Source organism: Gigantopelta aegis, chromosome 10 (assembly GCF_016097555.1).
Source record: "Gigantopelta aegis isolate Gae_Host chromosome 10, Gae_host_genome, whole genome shotgun sequence".
NCBI classification, from domain to species: Eukaryota; Metazoa; Mollusca; class Gastropoda; order Neomphalida; family Peltospiridae; genus Gigantopelta; species Gigantopelta aegis.
The window spans coordinates 62,271,873-62,292,605 of NC_054708.1; the positions used below are offsets into that span (position 1 = coordinate 62,271,873).

Sequence of the window (20,733 nt, forward strand, 5' to 3'; positions counted from 1 at the left end):
TGTTAATAAGGTATACCTCAATTAATATTCAAATTACAGACTGAGACAGTTTGAGTTTGTCTCAAATTCTGCTAAACAAAAATAACGTCCTAGTTAAAGCAAATCAATCTAGCTGAAATAGGATTCTGAAATACACCTCGCTTATATTATATTTATATATGACGTGCGTTCAGGAATTCGATTTCCATCACTTCAAAACACGTTTATATTATGCTACGATGCTATCTATAGTATAACAAAGGTACCAATAGCGACTTTCCAAACCAGCACGTACAACTGTATTTGTTAGCAATACAATATATACATGTATATATTTTGCGTACGTTTTGTTGTTTGAATTTTGCAGTAGTCATTCAGTTTTGATATATTTACACCTGCACCCATCACCTTTACGTTCATTGATATACTTTTTTTTACAGCAGATTCTAAAGCCAGTGTGGCAATTTATTTTGGATATCAGTAAACTATATTTTAAGATGGGGTGTGGGGGTGGGGGAGACCCAAATGAAATGGAGGTGTTACTGACAAGCGTTATTTTAGGTCTGGTTTTCATAAAATATGTAGCAAATCATCGGACAGGGGCGGATCCATGCGATTGTTCAGGGGACCCATCCCTCTAAATATATTCAACTGTCTCCTTTTCCTGGCATTAAAGAAAATAATCGTATTGACCTTTTCATGAGTTAGACCATGTGCGGCACCCTTTCCCCTTTAGCCCCCATCCCCATATCTGTCAGGCTGTCCACGACTGTGATCCCATGAAATAATTGTTTTGTCTGTGTGAGCCTGCGTTGATCAGTGACCTACTGCATAGTTTTAACAAACCAGCCCTAAGTTCAGCCAGGGAACGTTTCGCTAACGTTCGCGAACTATGTGACTGGTTCCCGACGTGTCCATTTGGTTTAACGTGAAGCGCGTAAACCAGTCTGACGAACGTTTTTCTGCTCGGTCTGGCTGAACGTAGCACAGGTTTCAGTGTCTAAGTAACGAATCTATAAGTTATAATCTGGTGTGACAGATAATTGCTGTTTAAAACGTTTATCGTTATTTCCATTAAACAATTCTGTAAAATTAGTTACGGTACGAAATAGGCTATAATGTATTGGTAACAAAACACGTATTATGTCAAGTGCTGATATGAAAACCCCCAAACTAGTTCACTACGTTTAGTATAAGCTAGTGAAGAACACCAATCTACGTTGTGGTCTGACATAAACTCTACTAACTAATAAACATGTAGGAACAAAACATTCAGTTATGTAACATGAAACATGAATGAGACATGAAATAAATCGCGACTCGCGAATGCATTCAGATGAAATGCTATGAGCTAAATGGTTCCAATTTATCAAAGACACAAACAAAATTCTGTTAATTGCAGTTGTTAAGGACGAAACAAAGTGTTAACTGAATGACAACTTGTATTTACATTTCACAGTTTACATGACCCTCTTCGGGGGATTCATCAGTCTATCATCATCATCATCATCATCATCATCATCACCATCATCATCACCATAGCTCTCTATGAATGGCTATTAAGATATTCATCAGTAATTCATCAATAATAAGTTTGTCAATGGACATTACATGAATTACAGAAACACACGTCATCAGTGTATTAAAATAAAGGTTATATAGTATACTTAAAGTTTAAATATCTTCAGAGTGTAATAGCTGTTTTAAAATGTATTGCTAAACATAATATCTGAAGAAGTATTTTTAATCTACAACATGTGACAATAACTAGTAATATCCTAATATATATATATATATATATATATATATATATATATATATATATATATATATTAGGATTCTCAAACCTGTACATAGATTCCACTAACAAATCTGTGTGCAGTGTATAAAAAAGGTTCTATAAACACACATTAGTCTGCTAGAAATCAAAACAGATTTCGATGTTTAACCATTACGGCGCGAACAGACAGAGTGTGGATGTCATGAGCAAACGTACGAAATTTAAGAACTACAAAACACCCGTCTGTCCACACCTTTAGACTGTCCCAGAACTGATCAAATCAAGAGTTGGAAGGCAAGTCAATTCATGTTTGAAAACATTTCTGAAATTTATTTGTAATGCTTAGTTGATTTCTATAGAATTGGATGTGCACCTCGTTACTGGTCCGTATGCATGAAGAATGCAGTCGGTGTGAGTGGGGTCCTAGCAACTGTATATTGTTCCATGCCTTGCGGTGGTGTGTTTTCAAATATATTAAGTGGTTGCTAGCACGTTTCTTCTTCTTAGTGGATAACTCCTATAATAACTTTAATACTACCTTCCAACTCAATATATGATCAATTGTGGAGGCCAAAGCATCGATTTAATTTGCTGTTTTAAGCAACGAAGGATGATTTTAGAGTTACAGTAACATTATAATTAAAGATATATTGTACATCACAACCATGATTTTCACAAAGTAAACCTCCAACCTTTCCTTTCTTTCTTTGTTGGCCCCCTACTGGACCATGTGCCCTTTCCCCTTAATCCCCACCCCCATGTTTTCCTGGATCCGCCACCGGGCATATCCATATCTGCGAAGTTGTCTACAGCCAATAAGAGCGGCCGTATGGTATTTGGGGCTCTCGATAGACATTACTGGACCCACTGATCTATATGTGGTGACATGGTTTATAATATTCGCTAGGTGGTATAATAAGAACTCATGTTAACGTGTCCCACAATAAAACAATTTCGAACGTGTTGGACCCAGTATAGTGCGAGTCCCCGGACAGTTTCCCACTTTGCGAGAGTGATACTTTCATTGAATTAGAATGACCTACATCACACATAAAATGCATGTATATATTATTTTTATTTCGATACTTATAATTTAATCAAATTAAATAGATCAAATATGATTAATTTTTAATCTTACAAAGTTCGTTGCTTTAGTAAATTGGCAGCAGAGAGTATTAAATTGGGCATGATATGGAATGTGTAAACAAATATCATATTATTTTTATGACAGCTGTGTAACAAAATAATAATTCTGATTTTAGAATGTGCTGGACAGTTTCTAAACGGTTTTTCATTCTTTCCAATCTGCATAAATATGTATTAATCTTCAATGTAACCTTATATCATAAACATTCCATTTGACTATTTATATGTTTGAACCGGAAGTCCGGCATCTCCTAGAATCAGCATCGCAGAAAATGATCAGGAGCCTAATTGACAAAGGTCTCTTAGGCTCTGCTAGACAACAAAGCATCCTCTTTGCAAGTCGTTTTGCACCGCACTGTGTTATCGCAAAGATGAGAGAGTTTAGTGAATTAGGTTCCTGGCCTCTGTTTTACGAATCGATCTTAGCCGCTAAGATCACCTTATGTGCGCTGACATCATTTTGTAGAATAAGATCCTGTTTCACACTATACAGATTGTTGGACAATTTGGAGATAACTAAGTCCTGTATATAATGTCGACAACTCCGATTACATTAAAGAGACTGTCCCGACGTTGCTGCTATTGTAACATGTTTTCGATGGACAGAGCATTTTAATTAAAATTACATATAAAATGCATTTTCTTCTTTAAGATATCAGTTTTTTGTATAAACAAAGAGTTTCTGGTCGCCTGAATATTCCTAGAATCTGAGACTATAGACTGTACCTCCCAATAACTTCGAACTTTCATAAAAAATGTTTTTAGAAAATAAAATAAAATTTTAGCTACTACAAACATTATTAAAATGACCAGAAACACATTGAAAATACAGACATTAGTATTATAAACAAGAAAATGTATTTCATGCGTACTTTGCAGTTGTTAAAAAAGTTCTTTTAGAAACATTTTACAATGGCAGAAAACTCCAGAAAGTTCCTTTAAGTATTCAGCATTCTAGGATGTTTGAGAAGCTGTACAGTAACACTAAGCTGGACGACTCTCTGCTGCGTGTCTCTAGTACCCATACTGTCTGCTCGCCTCTTCCTCTTCCGCTGGACGCCATAACTTGTGGAAAATGGGATGCCGGGACTTGACACACTTGGGACTTTCATCCGGGCTCCACTTGCCGTTAACGCACGCGGCTCCCTTAGGTCCCTTAAGTTTGTAGCCACGGTGACACTCGTATTCCAAGCGGTCGCCATGTTTAATTGTCACAATGAAGTTTCGAAAAAGAAATTTTCCAACGTGGCCCTTTTTGTAGACTTTTCCATTTGTTATTTCACCAGGATTGGGACAAAAATCTACAAACGGAAAATAACGATATAATATTATTTAAAACAAATTTAATGGCTCATTTGTGACACCCAATAGCCGGTGTGTGTTTTTTTTGTTGGGGTGTCGTCAAACATGCATTAATTCATTAAAAATACTGTATAGCAATAATTATGACTTTTTGTTTTCAAATGAAGAAAACTATCAACGATGAGTTTGTTGCTAAAATAGAAATTAATGTCAATATCTACATTACTGTTATCGACATAACACTGTTAAATCGTGGATGTACTTCATCGTTCTGAACATCTCGTGTTACAAAACAAATAGGAAACACGGCAACTTGAGGCATTAATTCCGCCACAATCAACCCTCCGATAATTTTCAAAATATAGCCTACTATTTATAGTTAGTCATACTGGAGTACAAGACTGGTTGTTGATTGCCAGAAGATCACCACATTTACTCTGCTGACTTCCGTGTACTCCGATTCGTTATTTATTCAACCATGATGTATTTTCATTAGTAACACATATCGAGCCGAATTTATGAAGCCTGTTTTTCTTAAACACAGCACTGGTGTATAAGCATTGTAAATGTATGTAGTTACACGCGTTTAAATCAGAAACAGACATTGTAAATGTATGTAGTTACACGCGTTTAAATCAGAAACAGACATTGTCAATTTGGCCCAGTCTGTTTTTACCACGCTTCTACACGTAATTCTTGACACTTTATTGTCCCTAAGTAAAACTAGTTGTTTTTACCCCAACAAAAAGATCTAATCGTGATTTTTAAAAATGCCTTGTTATTATAGGATATGAAACGAGCTTTCATTTCGTATCATGTTTATGTACCGAGTGAAATAATTTTCAACTGTCGCGAACTTTGGCGAGTGACAGTGAACATTATTTCACGAGGGACATAAACATGATACGAAATGGTAGCGAGTTTAATATCCTATAATTTATTCATAATAGATATTTGGTTTGATTGACGTTCCTGTAAGGTTGAAGGGGCCATTCGATGAGTCATCATGTGATGTCGAAGTGCTACGTCCCACTTGGCGTTCTACTGGGACGTATCACTTTGATACGTACCAAGATAGTTTGAACCATATGGGTAATGAATAATGCTATTATACATACTTTCTTCGCAGTAGGGGCGAGGCCCCGACCAGGCGCCGTACTGACAGGACAGGTATTTACTGTTGTGGTGCAGTCTGTAGCCCTCCATGCAGAAATAGCGGGATTTGTCTCCGTGCCGCAGGCCGAAAAACACACGGTGTCCGTTCTGGATGTTGGGAGGGGGACCTTTGCATGGAGCTGTAAAAACAAAACATTGTGCTTGTGATAAGGGCTGTTCCATAAATTCCATAGAGTAGATGTCCAGCAGCGAACTATAAGAAGAAAACCATCTTTTAGTTTTGAACGCTCTAGCTTTTTGTCTAGCTGGAGTAGATTATATACAACAACTGTAATGTATGAGCATTACCGGGCACAACAAACTAACAACAGATGTAGGCCTAATGTATGAACATTACCGGGCACAACAAACTAACAACAGCTATAATGTATGAACATTACCGGGCACAACAAACTAACAACAGCTATAATGTATGAACATTACCGGGCACAACAAACTAACAAGAACTATAATGTATGAACATTACCGGGCACAACAAACTAACAACAGATGTAATGTATTAACATTACCAGGCACAACAAACTAATAACAGATGTAATGTATTAACATTACCAGGCACAGCAAACTAACAACAGCTATAGTGTATGAACATTACCGGGCACAACAAACTAACAACAGCTGTAATGTATGAACATTACCGGGCACAACAAACTAACAACAGCTATAATGTATGAACATTACCGGGCACAACAAACTAACAACAGATGTAATGTATGAACATTACTGGGCACAACAAACTAACAACAGATGTAATGTATGAACATTACTGGGCACGACAAACTAACAACAGATGTAATGTATGAACATTACTGGGCACAACAAACTAACAACAGATGTAATGTATGAACATTACTGGGCATGACAAACTAACAACAGCTATAAACATTACCGGGTACGACAAACTAACAACAGATGTAATGTATGAACATTACCGGGCACAACAAACTAACAACAGATGTAATGTATGAACATTACCGGGCACAACAAACTAACAACAGCTGTAATGTATGAACATTACCGGGCACAACAAACTAACAACAGATGTAATGTATGAACATTACCGGGCACAACAAACTAACAACAGCTGTAATGTATGAACATTACCGGGCACAACAAACTAACAACAGATGTAATGTATGAACATTACCGGGCACAACAAACTAACAACAGATGTAATGTATGAACATTACTGGGCACAACAAACTAACAACAGATGTAATGTATGAACATTACCGGGCACAACAAACTAACAACAGCTGTAATGTATGAACATTACCGGGCACAACAAACTAACAACAGATGTAATGTATGAACATTACTGGGCACAACAAACTAACAACAGCTATAAACATTACCGGGTACGACAAACTAACAACAGATGTAATGTATGAACATTACCGGGCACAACAAACTAACAACAGATGTAATGTATGAACATTACCGGGCACAACAAACTAACAACAGATGTAATGTATGAACATTACCGGGCACAACAAACTAACAACAGATGTAATGTATGAACATTACTGGGCACAACAAACTAACAACAGCTATAATGTATGAACATTACCGGGAACGACAAACTAACAATAGCTATAATGCAAGAACATTAGCGGGAACTATAAAATAACAACAGCTATAACGTATTAACCGTCCCGGGCACACATCTCGGGATGACGGACACACTAAAACAACAACAGCTAAAACGTATGAACATTACCAGTTACACTAAAATAACAGCTGTAAAGTACGAACATTATCGAGCACACATCTGGGATGACGGTCCACTAAAATAACAACAGCTGTACATGTATTAACATTACAGGGCACACTAACGTAACAACAGCTATAATGTATGAATATTACCAGGTACAATAAAATAACAACAGCTGTAAAGTACATGTATTAACATTACAGGACACACTAAAATAACAACAGCTATAATGTATTAACAACAACAGCTATAATGTATGAATATTACCAGGTACAATAAAATAACAACAACAGCTGTACAGTATAAAACATTACCGGGCACACTAAAATAACAACAGCTATAATGTATGAACATTACCGGGCACACGGAAATAACAACAGATATAATGTATGAACATTACCGGGCACACTGAAATAACAACAGATATAATGTATTAACATTACCGGGCACACTAAAACAACAGCTGTAATTTATTAACATTACCGGGCACACTAAAACAACAATAGCTGTAATTTATTAACATTACCGGGCACACTAAAATAATAACAGCTGTAATTTATTAACATTACCGGGCACACTAAAATAACAACAGCTATAATGTTCTGCGCACACTAAAACAGCAACAGATATAAAGTATTAACATTACCGGGCATACTAAAACAACAGCTATAAAGTATTAACATTACCGGGCACACATCTGGGGATGACAGTCCACGTGCCGTTGTTACAGCTGACGGGCGCCGTGTCGTTGAGCACAAGGCCGTTCTTACACTCGTAGTTGACGACCGTGCTGTCGTCGACCCACACCCCTTCTCGACCAATCAGCAGCGTCCCGTTCAGAATGGCGGGAACCTGGCACTGACCTGCAATTAAACTGGCTGGTGGAGGGAAACAGTTGATGTGATTTTCTAATTGTAACAATGTCTCTACCATGCCAAAACTGTGATTGATTGATTGAATTGATTGACAACATATTTTATTGTACAAAGAACAAAAGAATCGGGCACAAAACTGTGAAACAACAATGTGCAAATTTTATTTCATGTGTAGTTAGTTTCATGCTTATATCGAATTCAGGTTTAAATCACGCTGTCCGGGGCACACACCTCAGCTATCTGGACTGTCTGTCCAGGATATAAAGGATATTTCATGTTTTTTTTGTCAAATATGATTTATATCTCATCGAATGAAGTATGCTATCATATCTCACGAGTCGCGCTTGCGCGACGAGTGTGATATGATTACAAACTTCACGAGATGAGATATAAATTATATTTGACAAAAAAACATGAAATTTTCTATTTATTATATAACTTTTGGCAATTTACCTTTATGTTTAAAATGCAAGCAGCAAAATAGTTCCGGCTTTCTTACAGTGAAGATAACACTTTCTACAGTGACGATAACACATTTTAGAGTGAAATAGTGAAATGTTCACTCTAAAATATGTTATCGTCACTGAGTGACTGATAACACTTTTATTTCACTGATATTTTAAGATATTTCACTAAATGTTATATAATAAAGCGAGTTAGTTGTTAGTGGTTAGAGAGAAGTCGGTGTAGTTGCCACTTCATACAGCCAACCATATGCGAAACTTAATTTTTTTGTTTCGGTAAACTGAAAAGCGTTGAACTTACGCGCACCAAAATTTAATATGAACAGTTAAAAACTTACTGAACTGACTGAAAAATGAGGATAAGGTTTGAACAGAAGCTGGACTGGGTGAGTCAACTGTTCGCCAACAAGGGTCGGCTGGGAAGTATGAATCTAGCTTTACACCTACCCAGTAAGTCGTTAAACCCGTTCTGGAGGGGAGCAGGTACCGGTAGGCGAACCTAGTACCTCCCAGAATCAACAAGATTTTGACAAACGAACTGTTGCGAAATAAAGTTTATAAATTCTGCAAGACAGATCACTTACCCATACACAGAGGCGGCGGATAAGACCACTGTCCGTTTTCCAAACACTGGGTGGAGAATGACGCACCCTTGAATTTAGTCCGTGTATGACACCTGAAAGAGAATTTATTTTTTAAAAATAAACTTTATATCTTATTAGGTTTATTAGTCCACCATCCAAGACCGTCAAAATGATGATAACATTTTTGTTAATAGTTCATATAACCATGCTATAAAGGTATTGCATAAGAACCAAACTGAGTACCCCATGGAGTGACGGCTGCGGTTTTCCTCTCTGGTTATATATGTGTGCTCCTTGATCGTGTGTCATCCGCCATATAACCGTAATTAAATGTGCTGATGGCGTCGTTAAATAGAAAATTTCTTTCTTTGTTTCTTTATAAACCAAACACGAAATAAGATCATTTCTGTACCTGTAAAAGTATACAGCGCCGACCGTTGTTCTGTGACCATCCAGGTAACCATTCCAAATCGGGCCTGGCACGCCGCAGTTGATTTCTAGATATAGGTATAGAAATTAAAATGTTATCATTTCTTATAGGTCTAGGAATCCCTAATAATAATAATAATAATAATTATAATATTCATAATATTCATGATGATGATGATAATAATCATCATAAAACTCAAAACTTCTCATCATAGTTTAAACATGGTGACACATATACAATGTATTATAGTCTATTGGGTATTTACATTTGTTTTAGTAATTTGAAATGAAATGCATGCAAAGTTAATGAATGACAGATGTGATTTAACTAGGCATAAAACAAGGTCAGATATAATCTTAATAATATTTAAGTATTTAAAATATAGAACGAGATGATTTAAAACTGAGTAACTGGCATCTCCAACCGTTTTGAAGTTTTATATATAAAACATAATATCATTATAAAACAATTTAAAATACCCGTCTGTTGTGTCGCAAAGACTCTGTGCATTTTAAGACTTTAAGTAATTGTAACCAAGGCCGTAGCTAGGATGTTTTGTCTGGGGAGGGGCAATGAGTAGTTAATAGTGTATTTGAAGACTTTAAGTAATTGTAACAGTCCTATAAATAAAACTACATGTACGTAGCGACACTATCAAATAAAATGTTGTTGCTAAGCCAATAAATACACAAGGATGAAGATCAAAACACTACATGTACTTTATTTAAAAAACTAACAAAGAATTTAATTCTATGTTAAGATAAACATGCAAAAGACATAAAATGTATGAAGTGAATTTTATCAGCATTCGTCACTAATATAATAAATAATCTGTTTTTATCTGCAGACTGAAAATGAAAGTGTTTTTTGTTTAAAGACACTACTAGAGCACATTGATTTATTAGTCATCGGCTATTGGATGTCAAACCTTTCGTAATTCTGACTCGTAGTCATCAGAGAAAACTCGCTATATTTTTTCTAATGCAGCAAGGAATATTTTATATGCACTTTCCCACAGACAGGAAAGCACTTACCACGGCCTTTGACCAGTTGGAACGAAAACCCCCCAACCAAAAACCAATAAGTTGAATGGATCCACCGAGGTGGTTCGATCCTGCGATGCAAGCACCTCAAAGGAGCACTCAGTCGACTGAGCTAAATCCCGACCCCACAATATAGCAGATGACAAAAACTCTATCTAGACGTGTTAAAGACGGCGGACACTCCAACCAAAAACATCCGCTCCAGTGGCACAGCGTATAGTTACGTTAATGTGAACGTCATTTCAATGTCTTTAAAGCAGATCAACATCACCATGATCACCATTATCAACAATCTGATTGAAATCAACCCAACAGCCCCAAGTTCAGCAAGCTAACATTTCGCTAACGTTCGCGAACTATTTGACTGGTTCCTCACGTGGCCATTTGCTTTACCATGAAGCGCAAACACCAGTCTAGCGGGAATTGTTTCTGCTCGGTCTGGCTGAACTCAGCCCAGGTCTATAACTAGTATAACTATTGGTCAGTTGAGCGGAGTTAAATCAGAAAGCATTATCAAGATCGTCAGCATTCATGAAGAAATTAGTATGAATAAATGACCAATCGATGAACTTGCTCTTCATGTCAGTATACGAGGTGGGTAACCAAAGAGAACTGACACGAGGCTATGTCAAACAGTAATTTATTATTGAAAACAAAAACTTCTAGAGAATTCAAAGATTGTCTCCATCAAATAATTTCCGTGGGTTTCAACACACCTCTCCGTTGTCTTCTCTCGTGCTTCAAAACATTACTGGAAATGACTTTCTAGAATACTTTCTAGATGGCCTGTTGTATGTAATTTTATGTCATCTCCGTCGTCAAAATGGAATCCTTTTGTGAACCTTTTTACTTTGGTAAAGAGAAAACTGTCACATACCACGAGAACTGACAATGGAATGGGTATTCTGGATGTCTGCTTCTTTCTAATTAGTTCATGAAGGCCATTGCGAATTTCAACTCTTTTTCTCGTTTTGACCGTCCGTCAGAAGTTTGGGAATTATCTCCACACACACATTCCTCATGACCATATCTGCATTCAAAGTCTTACTGATTCCTTAATCATGTGTATCTTCTCAGCCATCATCCTAATCAAAACACGGTGATCAATGCGCACTAGATTTGGAATTTGTTCGATGTTATCATTGGTTTTTGTAGTTTTGGATCCACCAGATTTCGAATCATCGTATGCTTCTTTTCGACCATTCAAAAATATTTTGCGACACGAAAATATACGACCACAAAGTATTACTTCATCGCCATGAAACGTGTTCAACTTACCATAAGTTTCAGTTACAGTTTTGTTAAATCGGGCTAAAACAGTTTGTGTTAATGCGCTGCTCTAAATTTCTGTCAGACATTTTTTTTTCGTCTAAGATAAGACATGTTTTACAGAAAGGTGTATAAAAGAAAAACTGTTTGCTTGATTCGAAAATGCTAGCATTACTTAGGACGAAGAAATAACATTAAACAGCTGCATGTTTTCTTTTGAGGCTGGATTATTGGCATTGCGCAAGCTAATAATTCAGTCTCGTGTTTTTGCCACATCTCGTAAAGTATTGTTCAAACGTTGTTCCAGGGTTGCAAAATACACTGTTCTCTTCTGCCCGTTGGATTGATATTGAAATAGGGGGTCCTGTGATTGGGGCAAGCGAAGCGATAGAAACAGAAAACTGGTACTGACACATCTCTGTAGGGTTACCAACGACACCTCTCTCTCTCTCTCTCTCTCTCTCTCTCTCTCTCTCTCTCTCTCTCTCTCTCTCTCTCTCTCTCTCTGTGTGTGTGTGTGTGTGTGTGTGTGTGTGTGTGTGTAGAATAGGCGTTGTCATGGATTTGGGTACAGACTGAAATGCACGGGTTCGCACCTTTGACTTTAAAAGGGAATAAATACATGAGTTTGATGATTTTAAGGTTGATATCTACGCTACGGGTATCTAACCCAACGCCAAAAAATAAATGAATAAGAAAATAATAATAAATCAGGTATGAAACGAAACGAAATCCACACAAAATTTATATGTTAAAAAACCCAGCACTAGCATCTACTCTACTTACAGTTCTTCATGTTTGAAGTCTAGTCCAATAACACGGCAACCACTATGACTAAACCCTTGAGAGCAAGCTATTGTTATTGCTATGGCTTGCTAAGCCTGACTGCGACTGTACTTACTGCATTCACTAGCGACACTGAAAGAAGGAAATGAATATTCACTTAGAGTTAGTTTTGCCGACAGACCTTCGCACACGGCGTCCTGTCCGCTCCACGTCCTGTCCGACTGACAACGTCGTTCCGAGGAGCCGACCACCTTGAAGCCGTCGTTGCAGACGAAGCGGATCACCGACCCGTACATGGTGCCAGAACCGATCATAGTGCCGTGCAGCGGAGGACCCAATTCTGGACAGTCGATCGCTGGAAATAATAAAAAAAAAGGTTGTTTTGTTTAATGACACCACTAGGGCACATTGATTTGTCAATCATCGGCTCGAGAAAATAAAAATAAAATAAAAATTATAATAGTGTTGGGAATCGGTTGGAATTTCATCATCGATCATCGGTTATAATCGTTTGGCACCAAACAATCAACTTTCGGTTAAGAATTAAATAAATGTAAGAAGAATTTTAATTATATAAGGACCATGCACCCATGGTCGTGTTCAACCCACAAATGGCTAATGTTTACCTTTATTTACGCATGAAAACAAATCTAAACGTCAGCATATTTACATCAATTCTGTCATCTAAGCTGGAGGAATTGTTACATTTAACGTTTTCCCACTCAATCGATTACGGATTTTTGTAAAATGGTGGTGTTGTTTTTAAATTGATAAAAGTCTTCAATCTCGACTCTTAAATTTTATATGAAGTGGTCCTCGTTCTTCTATGTTAAGATTAGTACATGTATTCGACAATAAACAAAAAGCAATTCATCTATTTCAATCCCTTCAGTGCCATTAAAATGTTCATTGACAGATTTCGGACAGTATTATGTTTGCATCGTTTTGCTAATGGGTGTGTTCTAACTGAAAAGTTAGTCTTTAGTCTTCATTTGCTAGCCAACACTAATTAGTGAAAATCTAGAAACTAATTTATATTTAACTTATATGACATTCTAAAACATCAATTTATCAGAAGCCCAGAGAGGCCTACTGGTGACATGGGCCTTCTTTGCTGTTTTTTGACAGTTCATTTGTAACGGAGCCCTCTCCTTTGTACAGTCAGAGGGAGGGGGGAGATAACTGTTCAGTCTTCGGGTAACAATTTGAATTCACAATATTATTTACATGTAGTAGGGTTGATAAAAAAAAAAATTGGACTCTTTGTGTAGATTATTATTTATTCGAATCCCTTCAGTGGAACTTGAACATGGCGTTTTCTTTGTATAAGAATATAATCAGTGGCAGATCAGGAAAATCCATTGGGGGGGGGGGGGGGGGGGGGGGGCAATGACATGAGGCGGAAAGCCAAGGGAACTTTGGGGGAAGGATCGTAAAAAAAAATAAAAATAAATATATAATCTGCCTCCGAGAATGTGGTCAGAACCTGTAACAGGTCAACTGCCAGCTCCGGGATGTAGCGTCACTCAAGGGAAGCGTATGTGGCAGTCTTGATACAAAGCACTTGTACCAGCTAGTGGAAATTTCCGTATTATATAAGTTTGTAGAAACCTTGGCTCTTTGAAAAGTGAGTCTCTCTTGGAATCCCCTCAGTGAAGGTTGTTATGTCTGCTATTTACCAGTCATAGCGAGACATTCTTGATGACTAATTCAGAGAGAAATTTTTATATCTTTTATAAAGTGTCAGTATGACCAGAAGCGAATACTTACGGATACAAGTGGGCAGAGTCTCCGACCAGTCGCCACTGGCCAGGCAGTCTCGGTATGATTTGCCTATAAGCTCGTAGCCCTCATGGCAGTGGTATGTCACGCGACTTGGGTACGTAAATCTGTAGCCGGGATCCCGCCAGCCATTTTGAATCTCCCCAGGTGAACCACAGTCTCTGGCTGTACAAGTAAAAAGGAAAAAACAAACGTGTTGTGTTTGACAAACAAAAGATATGAAAAATCTGTATAATGGTCATGCAGTGAATGCTAACAACGGCTACATCATTATCAGGATAAATCATACAGTTATCAAGATGAACATCGAGATAGGTTAGCCGAACAGCTGGATTCTGTTTTTGTTTTTGTTTTTTTGTTGTTTTTTTGTTGGTTTTGGGGGTGTTTTGTTTACATAAAGGCAATAATTAGAAATAAATAAAATACATAATATTAAAATTAATGTCAAATGGATTATATAGGGGAAAATTTGAACAAGTGAATTACCGAAATTCAACGTGAGCAACTATGTTTGCCGGGAAGTAATTAGTAGAGAAAGGCATAACAAGTGCGCAAATTCTGGGATTAAAACAAAATTTGTCCTTACCACATAAGCCTAATTTAGCAAACCATGTAACAGCAGACTAAATACGACTAATTAGAATGGTTATCTTTATGATACCAATGCACAAGACCCGCTGCAATGGCAGGTATCATTATTGGATGCTGTGATGATGTAATACGATATGTAATATGCCCTCCTCATACTACTGCCACCACGGCCACCACCACCATCATCAGCAGCAGCAGCACCACTGCTGCCACCAACTACCATCACCACAGCCAACACCGGAAGACAAAGTTTAGCTATGGCCATGAACTACCAGTTCCTTGCCTTTTGACTGTTCCATGCTATAGTCACCTTTACAACTCATCCTCGGTCCAATCCACGTGCCCTCGGCGCCACTGCACATGGATCGGGGGATTCCCTCACGGTAGTAGCCGAATGCGCATGTATAGATAAGCTGAGTTCCTGCCGGAAACTGAGCCTGATCCGGGTCGTTGTCATGCGTAGCGTGCTCTACTGCTGGGGGCCATCCGCACACAACTAGAATACAGTCAAAACGTTAGTGTCTGAGAGTATGCGCGCGCGTGTGCGTGTGTGTGTGTGTTTTGTAACAAAAGAAGCATTGCAAGATCAACAGCCAATTACGTAATATGGTGGTAAAACTGGCAAACCTATAAAAAATTACCAGAAAACAAAATATAAAAGCCATCTTTATAGATGGCTGTTAAAATATATTTATTGTCTGCAAAAAGTATCATGTCTGAAACACCATGAAGGTACAGACATCTGGTTATTATAAATCTCAAAATGTAGTTGTTTGTTCAAACCTGTGTCTTTCCACAAGGTAGTTTAATGGGTACATACAATTATTAATTGCTCCATAATCCATATCACTATCAAAACAATGATCAATGAAAGTACATGCATCTGCAAAAGAGGACCTTGTCCTTTCTGGCCGGTGAATGTGAAATTAGTATACGTTACCTTCCTCGCATGTGGGTGTCATCCCACCCCATGTTCCGTTTTCTAAACACTTTCTAATGGACCGGCCGGCTAAGTGGTAGCCCTGGTCACAGTAATAGCGAGCAGTTCCGTTGATGTGGTTCGATATGATCTGCGCAGAACCATGCGCAATTTCCGGTAGTATTGGGCATCCAGGATCTGAAAATGGAATCACTAATAATTTATTTATTGAAATCACTGGCCCTAATTTCAGAGGTACGTACCTTTAATTATTCGTGTATAAAATGGATTTATAGCTTGTTAATATTTGGACGACCAAAAACACACTGAAGTTGCCAAAATTCAAAGCTTACTCAATTTAACACAGAGGTTGTATGTAATCTCTAATTTTGTTATTTAATGGTGTTAAAATCTATAATTATAGTTTTCACATTTTATATTTCGCACTTAAAATGCATTTATTGCTTCTAGTAAAACCAGGACAACCAGAAAGACTGAATTTGCCAAAATTTATTTTATTTAACACAGAGGTTATAAGTAATCTATAATTTTGTCATTTAAACGATGTGAAAATCTAGTAGTTCTTGTTTTAACGCCTTTAACATAGACGGAAGTGTTTGTGCACGTGTGCGTATGCGTGTTTTGTGAGTGTTTGTTACACTAATTGTTGGCTATTGATAATATTATACCATTCATAAAATTCTAGTTTCACAATTTCAGTGAAAGGAATTCATGCAATATTGATCATTTCTTTTCAGAAACACAGAAAGGAAATCTTGGACAAACTAGAAGGTTTTATCATATTTCTTCTATTATAAAGTACACCAAGAATGACACAATAAAACACGATGCTTTCGAATAAAAACAACATTCCAAAGTCACGATTAAGACTGTCATGAAAACCATTTGCACATTATATAAATGTATTTGGTTTTTATTGTGTTTTTTACGGTCACAAAAAACTAATGAAAAATAGTATCTAAAATTAATTTATTGCTGTACACATACAAACAGAAAAGTAAAGCAATTATTCACCAATTAAGATTGCAGTTAACCATTTTCTCAACCCAACTTTGTTTACCCCTATATCCAATTTAATGTTCAGGAATGTGCGATACGGACACGATTTTCAAGTTTCTCGTAGAATAAGCTCAAGAGCAGATCAACAAATTATCTCTTATTTACATCTATCTCTGCGTTTACTGCTAGCATACAGTGAAGATTCTGTTCTCTGAGTGTTCCGGAATGTATAAGATAGTATTCATGCCAATATTTGGAAAGCATGCGAATACATCACTAAATCTAATCTCAAATATGTACTAATATTAACCACAGTCAAGGAGTGTATGTCTAACAGTGCACGAACACATTCGAGAGGAGAGATGGATAAAAGGTGGAATGTCTGACATTCTTTGATATATAAATATTTAATTTGTTTTCGTCAACACCTAGATATATTATGCATATTATTACACTTCTGTTTTTTTGCAAAATTTTACGTGTAAAGCTTAACATTTTATATGCTATTCGTAATATTCCATATCATCTGTTCTAATATTATTACTACTATAATAATGTAAGTCTAGATACATTTTTAGACTGAAAAAGTCTAGTAAAAGATAAACGACTTTATTAAAGTCAAGCCACTGCAATTTCCATGGATTTACGCACGTAAAGACAAAATTAAATTAAAACAAAACTACTGTCAAAAAAAAAATGTAGTAGTCGTACGGGTATTAGATAGCAGTTTACTTTACTAGAAATTCCATTATTGGTCCTCAATTTAAAGGTAGGGTCAACTCAAACAAGAGCCTTATGTGTTGGAAAGATGCATACCCGGACCACCAACACATACTGACACTTTAGCAAATAAAAAACGCGTAATTTTAGAGTTAATAAAAAAACATGATTATTCCTGCTAACTGGGGGCAGCCATTTTGTTTCGTTTTTGTGACGTCCGGTGAGATAGCTTGGGGCGAAGTGACGTCAGCTCCTGACCATCTCCTGTATGTATAGTGTAAACAAAAGCAGTAATTTTCGACAAGGAGCTTCTCTTTGATCAACTTGACTTGTAAAACAGCATAAATGACGTAATAATATAATAAACTATTTAACTAAATATATTTCAAGTTGCATTAACGGAACTAAATGGGGTTATAGTATTTTTCTCTGTTTAATAATCCAAAGGAAAAATGTACACTATTAGGCCTATTGATATGCTACGTTGGAGCAAAAACAACCCACGATACCCAAGTGATAATTTTCTTTTCTTTTGGACTATGTAATTGGTCAGTTCTGTGGTTTTTGATGGAAAAGTCTACTTAATCAATAGTTTTACAGAACTATTTACAGTAATAAACCATGTCCATTACAATTTTAGGGGCGACAGGTAATATTCCACAATACCGGTATGTATTTTTGTGACTAGACAGCGTCAATTAATTGGCTCGTCTGGTTACCAATCAAATACACACCTGCCAATCAGGAATCACAGGTAGAAGCAACTAACAGCGTAGACCAATTAACTAAGAAAACACTCCGTGTATCATTTCAGTACATAGGTTTATGCATGGGCAAAACATTGTTAATTGTTTCGACTTGTTGTGTAGCCACTTTGACAATGGTATTTTATTTTGTATTGAAAAATAATATATATAGTGCTGGATATACTTATTGCTGGCTTACTGGGATGTGTATTATTACAGAACATTGCAATGTATGACTATTTATCATCCCGCAAAAACCAGGTAGATTGTGTTTCTCTAGTTCTAAGGCTCATTCCTGACATTACGCGTTAAGTATTACGTAACCACCAGCTCGCCAGAGGGCGTACTCACTGAGATGGTACAAAATGGCTGCGCCCGTTATATATAATAGCCGTCACATTTAACCGTGTTATTAATTAACTATACGATTATACGTGTTGATATTAAGCAATAATGTGCATTATATATCGTTGAATATGCATACCAGGCCAAATGCCTTAATTGTCCTCTCCTTTAACGCTAAGTGCTCACTGCATCACGAACTAACCAGACAATCACTAAGCTAAATATTAACAAATCAATACACACGATGAAAAAGGTGAACAGAAAACAAAACCATTGCCAGACTATAACATACAATACTTTATTGGTCAACAAATACAGAATCACACAATAAAAGAAAATATTATTTTACACAATAAAAGAAAATATTATTTTTGCACAGTAAAAAAACCGAAATATTACTTAACTCAATAAACCAAATATTACTTCACTCAATAAACCAAGTATTCATTCTTCATTCAAAAAACATTAGAAATAGTAACAAAATTGTTTAATCGTGATCTGTCAGTTGTGTAATAATATGAACACGCTACACTAAAACGTGTCTTATTCGTGCCTACAAACCATACACTAATTGTTCTACGTCTTTTTTTCTGACTGGATAGCCTAACAGTATTTACTCACGTGATTTTTTACCATTTTTCTTGCAAGCTCCACACACTAAGATAAAGATAATCTATTTGTACCCTTTTTATAAATTACAAAATTAATTTGTTAACTTAATAACAGTACATACCTGGTCCTGATGTGAAAATATTCGTATGTCCTTCAATAGCGTTGCATATATTAACGAAATTATATTGAATATCAAAGTACATATATCAACAACAAATTGACAAGAAATAACAAAGATTATGCTAAAACATTATGCATTAAAAAACATATACATGTATACTGAAATCCAATATTTACGCAACACTGAAGAATTCGTTACCTGAAAGTTAAAAGTTTGTTTTGTTTAACGTCACTAATAGAGCACACTGATTAATTAATCATCGGCTGTTGGATATCAAACGTTTGATAATTCTGACCTATATTCTGAAAGGAAACCTGCTACATTTCCCCCATCAGTACAGCAAGGGAGCCTGTTTATACTTTCTCATAAACAGGACAGCACGTACTAAGTCCGCTATATTTTTGCATCAGTGGTAAGGCATCTTTTAGATGCCCATTTCCATAGACAGGATAGCATATATTACAGCTGTATCGTGGATAACTGGTTAATTCGTTACCTGAATGCTAAAAGCAGGATTATAGGTGTGCAATGTATTGAAAACAAAACTTGAAATATCCTTCATATTGTTACCTAATAACATTACCTATTATAATTAATAAATCCAAGTACAAGATGTGGAATCAGTAGACCTCAAAGCAGAATTTTAAAAAGGAAAAAATGTTTTATTAAACAACGCATTCAATATGTTTTGAGTACGGTTATACGGCGTCGGGGATATGGTTAAAGGGACATTCCTGAGTTTGCTGCATTGTAAGATGTTTCCGACTAATAAAATATTTCTACGATTAAACTTACATATTAAATATATTTTCTTGTTTAGAATATCAGATCAGTGTCTGTATATTCAATGTGTTTCTGGACCGTCTTAATATTTGTAAGAAGCCCAAACTGGATTCTGTCTTCAAATAATTTCGTACGAACGAAAAAACAATATTTTAGGAAATAAGATGAAATTTAACCTAGTACAAATATTAGAACGACCAGGAATACGTTTAATATACAGCCACTAATATTTTATGCAGAACAATATATTCGAAATTACAATCGTTAAAAAGTCTCTGTTAGTCGATAACATCTTTAAAAGTGCAGCAAACTCAGGAATGCCTCTTTAAGGACCACACAGATAATGAGAACGGAAACCTGCTGTGCCACACAATGGACTACCCTGTCTGATTAGCAGCAAGGGATCTTTTATATGCAGCATCCCACAGACAGTTGAGCACTGGCTCGAACGAGAAATAGTCTAATGGATCCACCGATAGGGGTCGATCCTAGACAGACGGCGTATCAAGCGCTTTACCACTGAGCTATCTCACGCCCTCAAGTCAA

At 36.6% G+C, this 20,733-nt stretch overlaps 1 protein-coding gene across 2 annotated transcripts in view; it reads right to left on the bottom strand.

The window, feature by feature from the left end:
• Positions 1-1,811: 1,811 nt before the first annotated feature.
• LOC121384479 (protein lev-9-like) overlaps positions 1,812-20,733 on the bottom strand; it is a 64,473-nt gene continuing 45,551 nt past the window's right edge. The window contains exons 5-13 of one of the 2 annotated variants that reach the window (XM_041514887.1): positions 15,862-16,038; positions 15,232-15,417; positions 14,319-14,495; positions 12,706-12,903; positions 9,433-9,517; positions 9,021-9,112; positions 7,784-7,960; positions 5,326-5,502; positions 1,812-4,206 (exon numbers count right to left, since the gene is read on the bottom strand). In XM_041514887.1, coding sequence (XP_041370821.1) covers positions 3,920-4,206; positions 5,326-5,502; positions 7,784-7,960; positions 9,021-9,112; positions 9,433-9,517; positions 12,706-12,903; positions 14,319-14,495; positions 15,232-15,417; positions 15,862-16,038 — 1,556 coding nt within the window. In that variant the 3' untranslated portion in view covers positions 1,812-3,919. The remainder of the gene's footprint in view (positions 4,207-5,325; positions 5,503-7,783; positions 7,961-9,020; positions 9,113-9,432; positions 9,518-12,705; positions 12,904-14,318; positions 14,496-15,231; positions 15,418-15,861; positions 16,039-20,733) is intronic. The other variant, XM_041514888.1, reaches the window with a different exon arrangement.